Below are 18304 nucleotides of genomic sequence, written 5' to 3'. Positions count from 1 at the left end.
ACATTATTATTCTTTGCAGGAGTGGAAGTACCTGCTTGAGGCTCCTTGGGTTATACATGTTTGTACTACCTTTTTTGAAGTTGTCACAGATGGATTCAGTGTTCAGGAGTTAGGGTATACTCGAACATTTTTAAAATGTGTTTTTCAGTTTTAAACTGTCAATATGATAGACGTTGCTCTTTTATTAAAAAGTTTCTTCAAGTAGCAAGACCCTTTAACTTATGATAAGTAAAAAGATAAAGCAAAATATACTTCTGTTTAGTTTTATTATGCAGCATATTGCCACATTCAACTGCAAAATAAACACAGTAGTGTTTATTCCTAACTAATTCCTAAATAAGGTACATCAATGAGGTCTCTGTCTGATGATTCATCTGTGCTTTCATAATTATAACTTAGAAAAGTAGTACAATGCCTGATAAAACAGATTGCTGTTCCATAAGTTTGTTTTGTTCAAATCATTGAATATTTCATTATATAAATATTAGTAGTGATTCTCATTTATGGTAAAGTATTAAAAACAATATTTGAAATTTACTGCTATAAAATTAGTCTTGAAAGATATCCATATTATTTGAAAATAGTCTTTATTCATTTAATATGTTATTATACTCTATGTAAAGCTGAAAATGTCTCTATCTTGATTAATTTGTTATACAAGGAGCAGATTACTTATATGAATCACTAATAAGACAAAAACATCATTGTTTTGTACCTTTAGTGAGTTTTATTCTGGTCTTAAAAGAGGTAACTCAGATTTTGAATTGTAATCAAGTATGCAGTTAGCTAGTCACTGTGGTAGTAAGTGAACTTTAAGAGAAAGTGTTTAACGTATTTACCTACTGATTAAGATAAAAATTTCCAATGTGACATCAGCTGAATCTGTTTGCATTACAGTAACATGTAGGATCTTTTTAAAAACAAAGGATGACTGTCATTCATGTTAATAGCAATAAAATACAGTTTTAATACCTACCATTATGCCACGTATTATCGCAGTGTTTAGAAATTATAGTCTCATATGGGTCTTTCCCTGTTAGACTTTTTTTGGAATGTGATAAGTAACTAATCTAATGCAATTCTCCTTTTTTAAAAATCATTTTACAAAGATAGGCCCAAATCCTGCAAACATTTATGCACATGCTTAGTTGAAATGCCTTAACCTACCAGGTTTACTCTGTAAGAACAAAAGCATGACATCAACACTATTGTTTTTTTTGTATGTAGTACAGCCAGAATAGTAATAGTTGATATGGTGGTCTTCCATATGACCTCATTTTGCAAGAGCTGAGATAAAATAAATAAGTAAATAAAAGTCATATAGGGACATAGTTCTATCTGCATTGACTGAGAATTCTATTCTCAGTTTCATGATCAGACCATAAACAAATGCTTTCCTACCTTTAACTCATGATAGGAAACCCTTTTACTGCCTATCATTAAATGACTACGTGGAATGTAAATTCATGCAAATATTAGATGGATGGATAAATAGATCCCTGGAGAACTATGCGAGATATATTTAACAAGACTAGTAAATAAAGCTTATCTGGAAACATTAACTTGAATACACAAATAGTGTGTGTTTGTACGTACATTTTTGGAAAAGAAATTAATAGAAATTAGAATGGATATTTTGGGGGGCTTAAATGTGTTACTTGAGACCAAAGTTGGAGGATAAATCAGTGTTATGACTTACACACACGTCTCAGTTCTGAAGTATTGCTGTAAAATATAGAATAATTAAAACAAAAAATCATAAAATTGTTGGGTTGGAAGGACCCTTAAGATCATGTAGTTCCAACCATCTTGCTATAGGCAGGGACACTTCCCACTAGACCAGATTCTTAAAGGTGACACTAAGTCTGGCCTTGAAAGCCTCCAGAGTAGGGGCATCCATAATATTTATTGGAAATGTGCTTTAGTGTCTCACAACAACACATTAAAGACTTTTTCCTAATATCTTGTCTAAGTCTTCCCTCTTCCAGTTTAAAACTATTTTCCCTTGTCCTGTAGCTATATGCTGTCCCTCCCCAGCTTTTCTGTAGGCCCTGTTCAGGTACTTAAAGGCTGCTGTAAGTTCCCCCAGGAACCTTCTCTAGGCTGAAGAGTTTCAGCTCAGTCTGTCCTCATATGGCAGGTGCTCTAGCCCTCTGATCATCTTTGTGGCCCTCCTCTGGACCTGCTCCAACAGCTCCATGTCCTTCTTCTTTTGGGGTCTCTGGAACTGGATGCGGTGCATGAGAGCAGAGCAGAGGGGCAGAATCATCTCACTCCACCTGCTGATCATGCTTCTTTTGATGCAACTCAGGATGCAGCTGGCCTTCAGGGATACTAGAGCACATTACCTGCTCCTGATTAGTCTTTCATCATCCAACACCCTCAAATCTTTCTCACTCTCAAGACATTCTCTGTACAACCTGTGTTTGTGCACAGAATTGCCCCTATCCATGTTCAGGATCTTGCACTTGACCTTGTTAAACTTCATGAGGCCATCATGAGTCCACGTCTCAAGCCTGTCCAGGTCCCTCTGGATGGGTTCCCCTTCCTATAGCATGTTAATTACACCATTCAGCTTGGTGTCACCTGCAAACTTGTTGGCAGTGCACTCAATCCCACTATTTATGTCATCTATAAAAATGTTAAATAGCTCCAGTCCAAAAACCAATTCCTAAGGAACACCATTCCTCTGGTCTCCACTTAGCCACTGAACATTTGATCACAACACTCTGAGTGTGACCATCAAGCCAGTTCCTTATCCAATGTGTGGTCTATCCATTAAATTCATATGCATATTTATTTTTATATGAATATTCACCGTGTTACCTGTGCAGGGTAAATGTAGTGTACAAAAGTAAAACAATTATAAAATTAAAACAACTTGAAATATTAAAACATGAAAAATGATATAATTATATTTAATATGCTCATTTTGTTCACATTAAAGGATCTATGTGAGATGATGCAGTCAGAAAATCACATTTTTAAAGATTTCCTTCTTCTTGTTATCCAGTGTCATGAATGAGTTTACAGCAATATGTTTTGTATGCATTTAATGTCATAGAATTTAACTGACAGTCACAAAACTGATAGGGCAACTTTTTCTCTATCAGTTTTCGAGCATAATTTGTTTATCTTCCTGAACTGTGGAAAAAGGTGGAATGAATCATTTCTACTTAAGGTTTTAAGGTTTTGTCCATTTATAGTGGTTACTTAGGATGTTTCTGAATTTCTTGGGTTTTGATATAGGCTTTGGATCTGTAAATATATCCAGGTATTTCAAAGATATTTCATTTTTTGTCTACTAATGTCTTCCTAACTGGCTTTGTGGAATGCAGTTTATGGCATTGTGATTGTCAGAGATATTTATTCCAACAGTGGTAGTAACTTGATTTTCTGTAGAGAATATCCTCTTTTCACACCTAAAATCCTGGAGAAGGAAACCCTCCAGGATGGATGTTCTCCAAGGAAGTGCCCTCGTAATCCAGAATGCCCTGAGCATAGTGATGAAGCATTTGTTTGCTATTAGAACCATTTTTATAAAGCTGTTGAGGCAGTGTCCTGGTTCCAGTTGACAAGGACTGAGTTTGACAGTTTTTCTTACTAGAGGAGAGCAGTAACTTGACATGTTTTCCTACCCACTGCAACGTTTTCGTTTGCTCCTCAGAGTTATCAAAGCAATTCTTCCACTTTTGTATAAGGGAATGAGTTTTAAGGAAGGTAACACCATCAGATATTCTGGGTGTTACCGGTCTCATGAAAATCTGAAGTTTATTTCATACCTTTTAGAACTATAGTTAGAAACTATATTTTTATTCAAACACATTCAATTCACAACTTAATGTGTGATTAGCCTAGTCATGCAAACTTTTACTTAAAAGGAAACTTTTGCTACTTTAATACTGTAAATCCACAGGTGTATTTCCCCAGAAGTAAAGATGAATAAAGGAGAAATCTCTTAGTACAAATGTGTGGACTTCTTTCCAACTAGCATTTTTCACATTTTTCATATGAATACTCTATTGGTTGTGTATTTAGCAAGTGCTAACACACAGAGCTCTGTTGTTGCTAGGATGTTCTGGGCCATCTATCATCTCCTGGTTCAATGATTGAGAATTGAAGGGGAAAAAAAAAAAAAAAAAAAAAAAAAAGCTAAAAAAAAAAGCAAGAAAAAAAAAAGGCTAAATCACTGTTTACAAAGTTTTCACAAAGTTCTGGAAAAGCATACTGACTGAAAGATTCACAGGAACTTCCTCTCTGAAGATCGATTTTATTTTATTATGAAATTAGCTTATGCCAGTCAAACTGGCATTTTGAGCTTATCCTCAGGCCACTATATGTTGGGGATATCTGCATCTTCAGGACAATTCTCTCATCATGAACCACCCATTCAAGTTTTATTACAATTCAAGGAGAACTCAAATGTTAGTGGGGGTGAAATTTATTAGATTATGTTCATAATAAAATTTTGTAACTTTGTTGACCTTCCTGAATTCTCCTTTAAATGTGAATGCCTGTAAAAAAAAGGTTTAATAATATAGGTTTAATAATGATATAAGCAAACAAATTATCTGAAGAATACAACTGATAGGTTATATTTTTTTATTAATGTGCAGAAATAGATGCATCACTTATTGTAGAGAGAGGTATTATATATTGAAACTAGAAATTATGCAGATGACTGTATTCCATAGAAAATATATTTAAAATGAACAAAACCATAGGTAAATGCTTTTACATACTTGTTAATTGCTTAAATCTCTATTTCCTAAATCCAGTATTATTTTGTTTGTTTGTTTGTTTGTTTTGTTTTGTTTTGCAGTAAATGAGGGAGGTATTAAACAGGCATCCAATTTGTGTCCAGATCCCGGAGAACCAGAAAATGGAAAACGGATAGGCTCAGACTTTAGGTAAAATATAAAACCTACCTATCTTTGTCTAATTTCTTTAATACTGAACATGCTGAAAATCACTTGCAAATTGAATGTGTTCAAAACTTATCACTACTCTTGACATGCTCTTTCAAAATTGTATTTCTCAGTAAGAACTAAAATATAAAATTACATACTGCAATACATTTTAGGTTTATACGCAGAGATGTTTTGTACTGATCTGTGAAAAAAAAAAAAAAAAGAAAAAGATTGAAGGCAATTTAAAATAATTTCTTTATGTAAATACTTTACTAGATCTACAAATACTGACCATAGAAGTGTAACTGCAGGTTTTTGTAAAGGACAAGAGGATGTATTAAAAAGTAAACAAGCAAAATTAAAGGAATATATATATATATAGTATGATATATATATCAGAAAAAACAACAACAACAAAAAGCAACAAAACAAAACACAATGAAGAGTCACAGATGTATTCTCAGATATTATTATAGAAATTTGCCTTATAATCCAATGGAAAATACTGTGTTTTCTACAGCATATTTTGGTTTGATATATATATAGTAGTCCTCCATATGATTCAACATTCCTAATGCAGACTAGCTTTTTAAAAATAAAAATTGATGCATACCAAATCATTTGTAAATGCTATTATAAAAATAAAACAAAAAAACACCACAAACCACAAAAGGAACGGTGCCGTGAAACTGTATTTTGTTTCTAGCAAATGCTTTAAATTTCATTCTTTGCTGCCTTTATTAAACATTTCTGAAATGATTCCAAAGAATCAAGGAGTCCTATGCTGCCAGTGATTTATGTCATGTATCTATTTAAGATTAGTTTTTAAGAAAAAACTTTGGCCCAGCTTACTCCTCAATTCTCATTTGTCCTTTAAATTTCTTATGTTTTGAGGAAAAAAAAAAAAAAAAAAAAAAAAAGTTTGAATTACTCATTTAAAATACATTCTGTTTTGATTTTTCTTTTCCATCAGTGAATTTATATGACTTGTACTGTTAGTGAAATTAATGAATTTATGAGAAAATAGACATAAATATAATCACTTCTTGAAAATGTTCTGGATGAATATTAATCTTTACCTGATTTTCTTGATTGTCTGCTATTTGACTTGGTTTTGTTTTCATTTGATTGTGGAATAAAAATTTCAGCAGATAGTAAAATGGATTAAGGATGTGTAGTAGATACTTGATATGTATCCAAATTTTGGACTGCATTGAGAGAATGCATCTCATGCTTTGCTCTTGCTTTATGCCACATGCTAATGCAACATTTTCATCATTTTTACAAATTTTACTAAAATAGCTTAGTGAGGAAAGAGGAAAGCAAATATGTAGGAAGGAAATTTATAGTTTTTGAGTTAATTGCTATTAATACATATAGTTTTTTTTGGTGTTATACAGCACACTTCATCACAACTCAAGATAGTCTTAAAGTAGACTGAGAAAATTACAAAATCATATTGCTTCATACTTTCACATAACTTCTTGTGCATTTTGTTTGTTTGTTTGTTTGTTGTGACTTTTCTCCCTACAGTCAATCTGAGTTATCACTGACAATAACATCCCAATTAAATACATTAGATGGTAGTTATCTTAATCTCTTAGTTTTTGTGGTCTCTCAATTTCCCTGCTGTTGATGGGGGGGGGGGGGGGGGGGGGGGGAAATGGTTTTTTTTTTTTTTTTTTTTTTTTTTTTTTTTTTTTTTTTTTTGGGGGGGGGGGGGGGGGGGGGGGGGGGGGGGGGGAGAGGTGGGAGTAGGGAAGCATTGTAAGTAATTTTACATGGAATGTAATTTCTGACATTACCTGACAAAAAATGATTTCTCAATATTTTGAGATAAATAAATATAACTGAATTGTATTTCTTAATTGTTATGCTTTCTAGAATCATTATGTATATTAGTATTTCATATATAACATCAGATATACGTTTTCATATGGACTTTAACATTGAATCTGGAAGTCCTTTCCAATTTTGTGTCTGGAAAAGACTTACCTGCAAGGTTACTCTAATTAAACTTTTGTGAGGACAGCACTTGAAAAGTGATGATAAGATAAAAGGTGCAGAAGAAATGCTAAGCCATGGCTTAAAACAGTGATTCAGCACGTGGTAGGAAGGCTAGGCCAACCCAGAGGAGCTCAGGTGAGATGTGACTGATAGGAGAAGGCATTGAAATTATGTGTAAATAAAATACTATAAATAAAACGTAGAATATATGCTAAAATCAAAATATTTTCTGAAAGATTATTTTTTGTAATCACAAATAATAAAAATCACTCAGTGTTTTTTCTTGTTTTGGTTTAGTTTTGTTTTTCTTTTTGAAGTTGTCCCCACATTATCTGTGAGGGAAGGTAAGCTTTTCTATCAACTTCAGTGAATGTGCTACTTAATGCTTACATGTATAAAAGGAGGATAAATGCAAGTACATCATAATAGGAAAAATAAAATAAAATCTGGGGTATTTCAAATATATATATAAGCTATAAATTTGCTTATACATACAACATACACAGGAAGATTAAAAAAAAAAAAAAAAAAGTATAATTGTAAACTGAATTTGTTCCACTTCATGGTATTAAAATGCTAAAAAAGTGTTGCTTTTGAAAATGAAATAATCCGAAGGTGTAATAATTGTGGTTTTGTAGTATTTGTGGGCTGTAATATTTATTTATGGAGAAGATATTTCTTACCTTAAACCAAAGATCATGCCAAGATTATTTGTAATAATTATCCCTAATTTGATCACTGTGATATTACAATGAATCCAAACTTTTTACAGAGAAGTAAGAAAATATTTTAAAAAATCAAAATAGTACTGAACTCATTATCTTTCTGTTTAATGGAAATTTTAGACACTGTTAAAAATACTGCTAATTTTAAAGGCAGAATTGGTACATTATGATTTTTCTAGCAAGTTAGATTGCAGAGGAATCATAGCTTCTGGAAGCATAAGCTCCTCAATGTCTTAACTGTTACCTCAGTTCTAAGTTTTATATGTCCTGGAACTAATTCTTTTCCTCAGAAATTTGAATTTCTGTAGTTCAATTTCTTCAAATATAAAAAAAATCTGGTTAGGACAGTCTTCTCAAAACAAATACAATCTAGCTAAGAATCTCCTTAGTGCTCTGGGTGTACTTGTCAGAAACAGCCCAGAAAGGGCTTGTTTCCTTTCAGAAGATAGAATTTTGCAGCTTTTTTGGTGGAAAGTTAATTTCACAATAAAATACATTTTACTTGGAAATAGTGGAAGGTAACACAAACATGCATAGATACAATTTCTAGCCACTACATTAGACAACTGTTGAGAAAGAAAACAATTACTCCTTTAGTTGTATTCATTCAAAAGAATAAGAGATAAGTAAATTTCCCACCCAGGACCTGTCAAAATCTAATGTATATGAATGTTGAAATTAGTACTAGTAAAGAACGGGTCTAATAAATGTAAGAAGAACTGGATCTACCTCAAGCAGAACACTTAATACATTGAAAAGAGAATTAAAGGAATTTAAGAGTTTAGTTTATACAACTAAGTTTAGTTGTATTAACTTGGTTTCTACTCTTGTCATTGCCAAAATGGTCATTTAAATGCTCAATATGCTTTCAAAACAAGAATATTACTATTAATGCAAAACAGAACAACAAAGAAAAAAATCCAAATAATGTATATTGAAATAAAATTCTTAGAATTAGTTAAAAAATATAATTCTATGGTGTATCTTTGCATGTTGTGACAGATAAAATGATAACATGCTTTTCCCTTTTAAAAGTTTCATTATAATGTAGCTTTACTTTGAGTTGTTGTTTTTCCTCATTGACCACAAACAGCAATCTTCCATTCTTTTCTCTTTCCCATCCTTTGAACAGTTGATGTAATACTGTTCATTTTGCTAGATTTTCTAGTCACTTGTTTTATGTTACCTGTTATTCAGTAAAATAAACATTTTTTCCCATTATCAATAAAAATATGGAAAGTATAAATAAGTTTTAATATGATAAATAGTTTTCTCTTGGTGTTTGTGTTGTTTTTGTTGTTGTTTTGTTTATTTATTTGCTTGTTTGGTTGGGTTTTCTTAACTGTTAGGTTTTGGAAGCTTTTTCTCTTTGTGAGTTTGGAGTGGAATAAACATAGCCAAACTGAATTGCAGTTGGGCAGTATATTATTACAAAGCAAATACATTTCTCACTATATCTTAAAGTTCTCTCTTCACTGTTAATGACTGAACCTATCCCTAACCTTCCACCTCTTTACTGTAATCTAATAAGGTGTTCAGAAATGAGATTCAGATCAAATTTGAATCCTGACAGAGCAGCAAACACTGTAAATACAGCCACCAAGCTGCTAATATTATCTTAAAAACACAGATTCTATTGAGGTAGAGAAGTATACAAATTTTATGTTCAAGGCAGCTCTTGTCAGGGTCCACTTAGTTTATTTAGTGTTTTATGTCAAAAGGTTCATATAAACAACAACAACAAATCTTTACAGGCATATGCAAGGGAACACACTTAAGTTTATGCTGAAATGCAGACAATGTGTTCTACTGAGTAAGATCTGGTCACACAGAGCCACGAGGTTATCATTATAACATACTTACCACCATGTTCCTAACTGTCATTTATCAGTCAGATAATAAACCCAAACAAAGAAAATTCAACTCATATTACTTAGGATCTAGACATTTTTGTTTAAATGCCACTAGATACCAAGGTGTATTTCTTTGAATATTTAAGTGTTCTTAAGAGTTTTCTCCAAATGATATAATTGGGATCATGTAAGACACATGGAGTAAAAACTAGATATCTGTGTCTTAGTCTAACATTCTAAGCAACGAATTAGAATAGTAATTAGTTAAATTACAGTATAAACAATATTACTTTCTGCTTTTATTAAATATTATAAATTACATTGCAGTTCCTTTCTTTGGATGAACAACTTTCACATTACTGGTCAGTTTTACAATTAATTTTCCTTAAAGCTTCTTTGAATTGCATACTGTTCTCTGCATATATACAAGGTGGATATTTAGACGTTGAAACGTCAATCATCCTGAAAACTGGAGAAAACTCAGAGCGTTTGGTGTGAAATGCAAGGCTAATTTAAAGTGGAATGGCATATTTCATTTGGTAGTAGCCAGCTGTTTCCTCTGTTAAGCAATGGCTTCTAACAACTGTTAACTTTGTGGGAAAAGCTGACACCTGAAGAACTGCTGTAGTCTAATTTTGAACGATCTCTGAAGCTTTTGGAGGCATCAGTTTCCTCTGCAGCTGAAACTTAGCCTTCATCTCAGTTTTTTTTAGCACATGCTAAGCAATAACTGTTATTTGTTTATTTGAAGTTTAAAATATTTAGATTGTGTGATACTATATCTTGGAATCCTAACAACCTTTTATCATATTTCTAATTACTGTATCAACTGATCTACAGTAAATACTTACATACATGCTTTTGACCTTGGACGTGTGCTGCAACTTAGCTGAGCTTTCTTATTGTGGTTCAAACAGACTGTTAGATTATATCTGTTGATGATAATTACTGATCAATTATGTGTAGAAAGGTATTAGTTCAAGAAAATTTGATTCACTGCACGGCTGTGAAAGCTTGTGTGTAGCTGCAGCTTCTTTTACATCAGATGGAGAAAATTATATGTTCAATGCAATACTGATTATTCATGTATACTAGTATTAGAATTTAACATAGTATCAATTCTTTGATTGCAACAAACTTCAAGAGCCCATGTTCAGGTTGATTTTTTTTTTCCTTTTCTTTAGTCAGAAAGGGGTTCCAGATTTGAACAGTTCAGGATAATATGACTGAAAAACATGTAAAACATGTTTTATCTACACTGAAATGTAAACATGAATTTTTCTATTGATTCCACAGAACTGGAATGGAACTGCAGCATAAAAATTCAGACCTATCACATTCATCACAAAAATTCAAACTACATAGCATCGCTTTAATTAATCTATCCCAAATATCCAGTACAAAATTTATACGTAAAATTTATTCAAAACCAAGAATAATTTCTTGCTACGGCTTGAAGTTTGATTCCTTGCATAATTGATTCCTATTCAATAGTAATTTAAATTGCTTCATTAGAGGATTTAATTTACTGAACTTATATTGTGTTCTCTATAGAGGATTTCCAGCTTTGGTGCAGAAGGAGGAGACTTCAAAAAATAGATACAAGATTGAAGTATATTCTTAATTCATACAGCCTTCCTATTTATTCATTTACTTTTAATTCTGATGAGAAATATATCCTTTTTAAAAAAACAAAAAAACAAAACAAAATAAAAAACAAAACTTCAATTATTTTTGTCCTCTTACAAATACAAACTTTCAGATAAGATTGTTGAGAGACACAGGTCAAGTGTTGAATTTGCATTGTAAAAACCTCATCTACTGCATCTTCGGAGGGAAGTGACACTTGATTATCCTGCAGTGTCAAATTCAGTTATCAAACCCTTGCTAGAGAAAGATAGAATTTGAACTTAATCATTGCATGCAAGGAATGAAAGGTTTTGACAAAAATATCATTAGCAGTTACAAGAATAATTTCTCCTATTAGACAACTTCTAATGATTGAATGTTTTTTCTTCTGCATGGGTAGATTATGTCAGAAAAGCATTCATAAATGTTAATATTTCATAGAACCATAGAATCCTTGTGGTTGGAAAAGAGCTAAAAGATTATCCAGTCCAACTGTTCACCTATTACCAATAACTCCCACTAAACTATGTCCCTCAACACAACATCCAATCATTCCATGAACACCCCCAGGGTTAGTGACTCCACCACCTCCCTGGGCAGTCTATTCCAGTGCCTGACCACCCTTTCTGAGAAGTAATATTTCCTAATGTCCAGCCTGAATCTCTCCTGCCATAGCTTGAAACCATTCCCTCTAGTCCTATCACTAATGACACGAGAGAAGAGGCCAACCCCCAGCTCACAGCTCCCTTCAGGAAGTTATAGAGAGTGATGAGGTCTCCTCTGAGCTTCCTCTTCTCCAGGCTGAATATTCCCAGCTCCCTCAGCCTCTCATCATATGGCCTGTGCTCCAGATCCCTCACCAGCTTTGTTGCCCTCCTTTGAACATGTTCCAGGGCCTCAATGTCTTTCTTGCAGTGAGGGTCACAAAGAAATATACTATGGTATCTAGTGGCATTTCCTAGGCTCTTCTATGCTTTCTGAGAGATTCATTTACTTGGAGTTACCTTGACAATCTCACAGCACTCTATGTGCCGTTATGGATGCCATTCTTAGACTGTTGCAAGTACACAATAAATATACACTGAGTGTAAATTACTTGCAGTATTTCTTTCTTGTCCTTCTCTTGACATTTCAGAAAAGAAGCATTCATTTTATTTTGTTTTATTTGATATAGCTTGTCATAGGAACTTGTCTCTGATTTTTTATTTTATTTCTTAGTCCATTATTTAATCATCTTCTCATTTAACTGCTCTTACTAGATCTCACTGATGTGGCTCATACATCATCAGCTTTTTAAATTTTCCTAAAACTCATTTAAATGAGTTTATAATTCCAGCATGTTTACAATCATATATTATCAAATATCTGTTTAATATAAAAGTTGTTTTGGACAAGTGAAGTAAACTGGATAATGTGAATGTTATTCATATTTTTGTGGTAAAAAAATAACTTTCTTCATAACAGTTTCCAACCTCCGAAATAATTGACCTGTACTGCTGGTTACAGCTTTGACATCTTCCGTAAATGGAAATGTATTTTCATTTACAAAACAGACTGAACTCCTGAGTGTTTTCTTTTGAAATCAGTCCATGAACATTTAAGGTTAATATAGTTCCGTGTTATTTTTTCAGATTTTACTTTTAAAAGGAAAGAATAAAAGATTATCTGGTTGCTTCAGCCTCACTTTCCACAGCATGCACCTTCTGGTGAAAAATCTGAATTTGACAAATTACTTCTTATCTTCCCAGTTTATACTTTACAATACTTTCTAACTGTAGTTACTGGAGTAGCTGAATACAGTTTTTAATGATGATATAATCTTTCCATTTCATATTTTTGAAATATCTCCATCTCTTTGATTTGCCTAAGGGCTTTTTTTACTCAGTATTGTATAGAAGCTTCTCAGTTCTTGTTCACTGCAAGGGACATTACATGACATTTACTTTTACCTCTGACTTATTTTTTCACTTTTATAACTTTCTCTAGTTTTCCTGATCACTGAAGCTCTTTATTATCCCCTTATTTTACAAACAGTTTCATGTATTTTATTATTCTGATTCTTATACAAAGAACATTATTTGAAGAGCTCATAGAGCTGGTATCTGCTATAAATCCTCCTTTTCTGAGATGTCCCTTTAGGTGACTATAAAATCATTAGTGTATCCATTATATATAAGCTATGTCTGAAAATCTAAGGCTTTCCCCAGACTTCATGAGCACAATGCACTGTGCTGGACACCACTCCTTAAATTAAATTCTTGTTCCATTTTGTATCAATCGTCCTTTCCTAACAAGTTAATCTCTGGAATATGTGTACAGTCATTCATTTTTTGTTGTCAAGTGAATCAAAACTGAAGTTATTTTTGCAAACTAAACTGCCTGTAATTAAGAAAAAAAATGTACAGAAAATGATGCATAACCCATGAAAACCTAGGGTCTTCTTTCATGAACTAAAATTTGCATAAACTACTGAAATTTAGAATTTCTTTCAGCAAGTACCTTGTGGTATCAAATTAGGTCAGCAGTGCAGAGCAGAACAATTCCTTCTCTCAGTCTAGCTTTGGGCTACCAGACACACTGCTGTCTCATATTTAACTTGCCATCAGCTAGAATTCCCAGAACACTTTAAGTGGAGCTGTTATACACTCTCTTGTCCCATGGTATCTCTGCCTGGACTAGGGAATACCTTTAGTCATGTGATTTGTGCTAGTTATAAAGGAAATAGTTGATACTACTCAGCCATCTAAATATACTAATAAAAAATTACTAATAAAAAAAGGTATTTTCTTTTTCTTCAGTTTTACAACATACTGCTTTTGTAAGCCTTCTTAAGATACTGTGTTTTATTGTATTTCTGATTATAAAATGCTAGTTTTAGTTATGTGCTTACACAAGGAAATACCTTCACGCAGTTAATGTGGAGTTTGGTACTGATGTATATTTTTCTATATAGTTCCATCACCTATGGTAACCTGTGACATACCCACAGTCTTAAGTTTTAGATATAACTTACAACTGTGGCAGACATACCAGTAAAGAAATAGTGGCTGAAATTTGGTAATATAATCATTACCTAATCAGATACTGATGTCAGAAAGAAGCCTGATATATTTTCTGTTTTCAGCTGTAATTGGAAATTGAAACAAACATGATATTTTATGGCAAGAACTATCTCAATAATACACATTCATATTTCAAGTTTTTAAACTTTCCCCAACCTCAAAAAAAAAAAAAAAAAAAAAAAGTTGCTTCAGAAAACAGAGATAAAAACTAACCAAGCAAACAAACAAGAAAACAGTATTGTTTCCTGCATTTATTTCCAGTTCTGTTCAGTGCCAAATTTGCAACACCAGATCTTTTCAAGCCATCCCATCACTTCATAGTCAGAACTACAAACTGAGGAAAATGTTTTTAGAATTATTTCCTTCCATGAATTTGAGAAACGCTTATTCGCCTTTTAGCTTCCATTGTCAAGTTGTTGTGGTATTCACATTCTTGCTACGGGGAAGAGTAAAACTTATCATGTATGTGGAGACAAGACATTATTGTTAGCCTAACTAAAATCTTAATCTACTAGGGAAAAAATAAAAATCAGCTATCACTAGGATTTTTACAGTAAGAAATTCCTAGTCAAGGTTAATATGAAAAAGTCTTATTAATAATATACAGTAACAGTGATATTTGAGAACACCTTCTCCTTGATATTATTCTCCTCTATTATATTCCTTTCAATGTCTATCTCAGTTCTAAAGTGGAATGCACCAGTCATCCTCCAGTAGAAGCAGAGGTGACAACAGGTCAAATGGATCTCAAGTTTTTCATCAGGAAGTTTAAAATGTTTATAATGGGATTTTCTTTCTCAGTCATGTGATCGATGTTTTTGGTGATTTTCTTACCATAATCTTTCTCATAGGTTTCTAGCTTTGATTAATGTGACTGCTCTTTCATAAAATAATAAAAATCCAACAAAGATCATCAAGTCTTGTGGCCAGTTTCTTACAGAATGCTCAGATTCATGTGAATGCTCAGATTCTGTGTGAAATTCATCAGAAATTTACTATATAGAAGTCAGAATTTAGATTAGAAAATAGTCACCTGACTTCCAGGAAAATGTTAAAAAAAAGTAAACCATCTCTGGCCGAGACAAATAAAGTCTGCAGCTTCTTAATATCAAGAAGTAAAATAAGACTTGGTGCGTTACATGTTCATATCATTAAAGTGTTATAGATGTAAAATGGTGCAAAAAATGACTAATAACTGGTTTTTTTTGTTGTTTTGTTGTTTTGTTTTGTTTTTTTGTTTTGTTTGTTTTTTAAATGCGCCTTCTCTTCATGTCATTGTTTGACTTTAGCTTGGGAGCAACAGTAAAATTCTCTTGTGATGAAGATTATGTATTACAAGGCTCGAAAAGCATCACCTGTCAGAGGATAGCTGAAGTTTTTGCTGCATGGAGTGATCATAGACCTGTGTGTAAAGGTAAAGAGGAATTTTGACTCTTCTAGTAATTTGTTCATTTCAGGTTTATCAAGAGCTTGATAGCCAAACCTATTAAAACATATTTTGTAAGTACTTGAAGAGTATAATAATCATATTGTAGAAGTTGGAAGGGACTTCTGGATATCATTTAGCCCAGCCCCCTCTGATAAGGCAGGTACCCTGCAACTGGCTGCATATTCAATGTGTCCAGGAGAGATCTGAATATGTCCAGAGTTTAAAGTGAAACTAGAAAGAAAAGTAAAGTAATAATTTTGTTGGAAAGTAGCATTTCTGAAAAACTTCTGTTTGCATGTTGATACATATTGATTAAATACCTGAAGCAATTATTTATGATTAGAACTCACAGTTGATAGCAAAGAGGACACTGATTCACTTCTTTAAGCTCACTGACTTCATAGAATTTGTTAATTCCACATTAAAATGCAGAAGACCAACATTCAGAAAGATATCAGAAATTGATGCAAAGCCATATGGTGAGAAAACAGACAGATGTTATAGACATTATAGTTCATCAAATCTAAAATATGATGGAGTATCATTAATTACTGTTTTAACTATCTTCAGTGTGCTGTAATTTTGTTCTTTTGATTAACAAGAGGTTTTAATTACACTCTTAAATATACTAAAAATGAAGTATAAGGTTTTTCTAGTTTAATAATTATGTGTTCTTAAGGTTTTATGCATAGAGCATACAGTAAACATTTTGAAATATTTTTGCATAAAGAGGATAAATATCAAGTGTGTACAAAATTATGTGTGCATCTGCTTGTTGAATTTTCATGTTTGTGTACAAGCCATTTGGGCAAACAAATCAGACCATTGTGTATAAATGTTATTTTTATGCAAGAAATTGTCTTGAGAACTGATTCAGCTTTGCAGATTACAAGAGCACAGGTGGTATTAAATATTTCACCTGTTATTGTTTAAAATGTCTTTTAAAGTGCTACTTGAAGTGTTGTTTCTTATTTGAATATTACAGGAATGTCTTTCAGTTGCATATGTAAATGTTAGTATGCACACACACACATACAAAACAAAAACAACATCACAGTTATGATTTATATTGCAAAAATGTGAATATTATTTATTATATTACTATACTGTTCCAAAAAGGAAGTTTCCGGTTCTATTAGATGCATTTGACTTGACAACATAAATCCTTATAATTTCTTCTCTCAGGGCATATGAGTAACAGAGTGCAACTGCCTGCCAAAAATGAAAGATTAACTCTCTTTAGGAGTTATCATATAATACCAGCTGGAACAGGCATAGGAACATATTAATGAAAGTGAAAGCTGGAATAAATTATTTCTGCAGAAGAAATACAAGGCTTTGAGAATGAAAACTGATACATCACTTCTAAAACAAAAGCAAACATTGCAGATCATCAACATCTTTTAATCCGAAGACTGGTTTTCAGGAAAATGCTGCTCCAAAAGTCTATCTGAGATGCAAACGTTTTGACTTCTCAAAGAGACTATGAGGAAACTATAAAATTATGCTAGATACTGTGGCTAGATTTAGTTACAAACAGATTACATTGTGGTACAGTCACAATGATTATATCCCTTTCTTTCTTTTAAAATCTATTTTATTATTTTTCTTAGCCCTCATCTCTGCAGTTAGGGGACCTATTTAGAAAACATGGCAAAAAATGACGAGACAGAGAATTGTCTCTTTGTGATTTACAGACAACATACTCAGAAAAGAATTTAAAATGTAGAATCTGGGGGGAAATGTGGCTTTGTATTGTAGAAACCTGATGAATTAAGATAAGTGGCAGATGAGAAATAACTCTCTAGTTTTTTGGTTTGGTTGGTTGGTTTTTGTTTCGTTTTTGTTTTTGGAAGAATCAAAGTTCTTTCACTTTCTGAGACACTTTTTTTTCAGCTGATTTTTTTTTCAAGGTCATTGGGGTGCTTTTAACTTGTTGCAATATAATTTACCACTTGCTCCAAATCATTAAAAGACATGGAGTTACTGGAGCACATCCAGAGAAGGGCAACAAGGCTTGTGAAGGGCTTGGAAAATCAACCCTATGAAGAGAAGCTGAGGGATCTAGGGCTGTTTAGTCTGGGGAAAAGGAGGCTGAGGTGAGACCTCATTACTCTTACATTATCTGAAAGGTACTTACAGAGAGCTGGGCAAGTCTCTCCTCACTGGTGACAGGTGACAGGACGAGGGGAGGTGGTCTCAAATTGCTCCAAGGTATGTTTAGGTTGGATATTAGGAAACTCTTCTTTATGCTCCAAGGTATGTTTAGATTGGATATTAGGAAACTCTTCTTTACAGAAAGGTTAATTAAACACTGGAATAGGCTCCTCAAGGAGGTTGTTGTGTCACTGTCCTTAGAGCGGTTTGGATGCGGTGCTCAGAGATATGATTTAGCAGAGGGTTGTTAGAGTTATGGTACTATGCTGCAGTTGGACTGGATGGTCTTTGAGATCTTTTCCAACATGAGCAAGTCTATGATTCTATCAGCCAATCAAGGAATGAAGTAATAATTACTGATCTTAGATTATTTGCATTTATGGTTTATCTAAATTACCTACAATGAAATATGACATAATGGATGAGAAAAAGAATGAAAAATATCATGCAAGGAAATACAGCCTGTCTTACTCTAATGTTCAGGCAGCTGTTACTATGGATAGGATTGTTTTCCCAAATAAAAGTTTATCCT

The 18304-nt window shown here is 32.9% G+C and overlaps 1 protein-coding gene across 6 annotated transcripts in view; it reads left to right on the top strand.

Moving 5' to 3' along the window:
• The window catches only part of CSMD3 (CUB and Sushi multiple domains 3), a 467721-nt gene that overhangs the window by 187882 nt on the left and 261535 nt on the right, over positions 1 to 18304 (top strand). For all 6 annotated transcript variants that reach the window (XM_032442883.1, XM_032442886.1, XM_015856173.2 and 3 more), the window contains 2 exons: positions 4823 to 4910; positions 15476 to 15600. In XM_032442883.1, the coding sequence (XP_032298774.1) occupies positions 4823 to 4910; positions 15476 to 15600 (213 nt within the window). The remainder of the gene's footprint in view (positions 1 to 4822; positions 4911 to 15475; positions 15601 to 18304) is intronic.

This window comes from Coturnix japonica, chromosome 2, assembly GCF_001577835.2.
Source record: "Coturnix japonica isolate 7356 chromosome 2, Coturnix japonica 2.1, whole genome shotgun sequence".
In the NCBI taxonomy this organism is placed as follows: domain Eukaryota; kingdom Metazoa; phylum Chordata; class Aves; order Galliformes; family Phasianidae; genus Coturnix; species Coturnix japonica.
The sequence above is the reverse complement of the archived record's forward strand: the minus strand, read 5'-3'. Positions and strand labels throughout refer to the sequence as shown.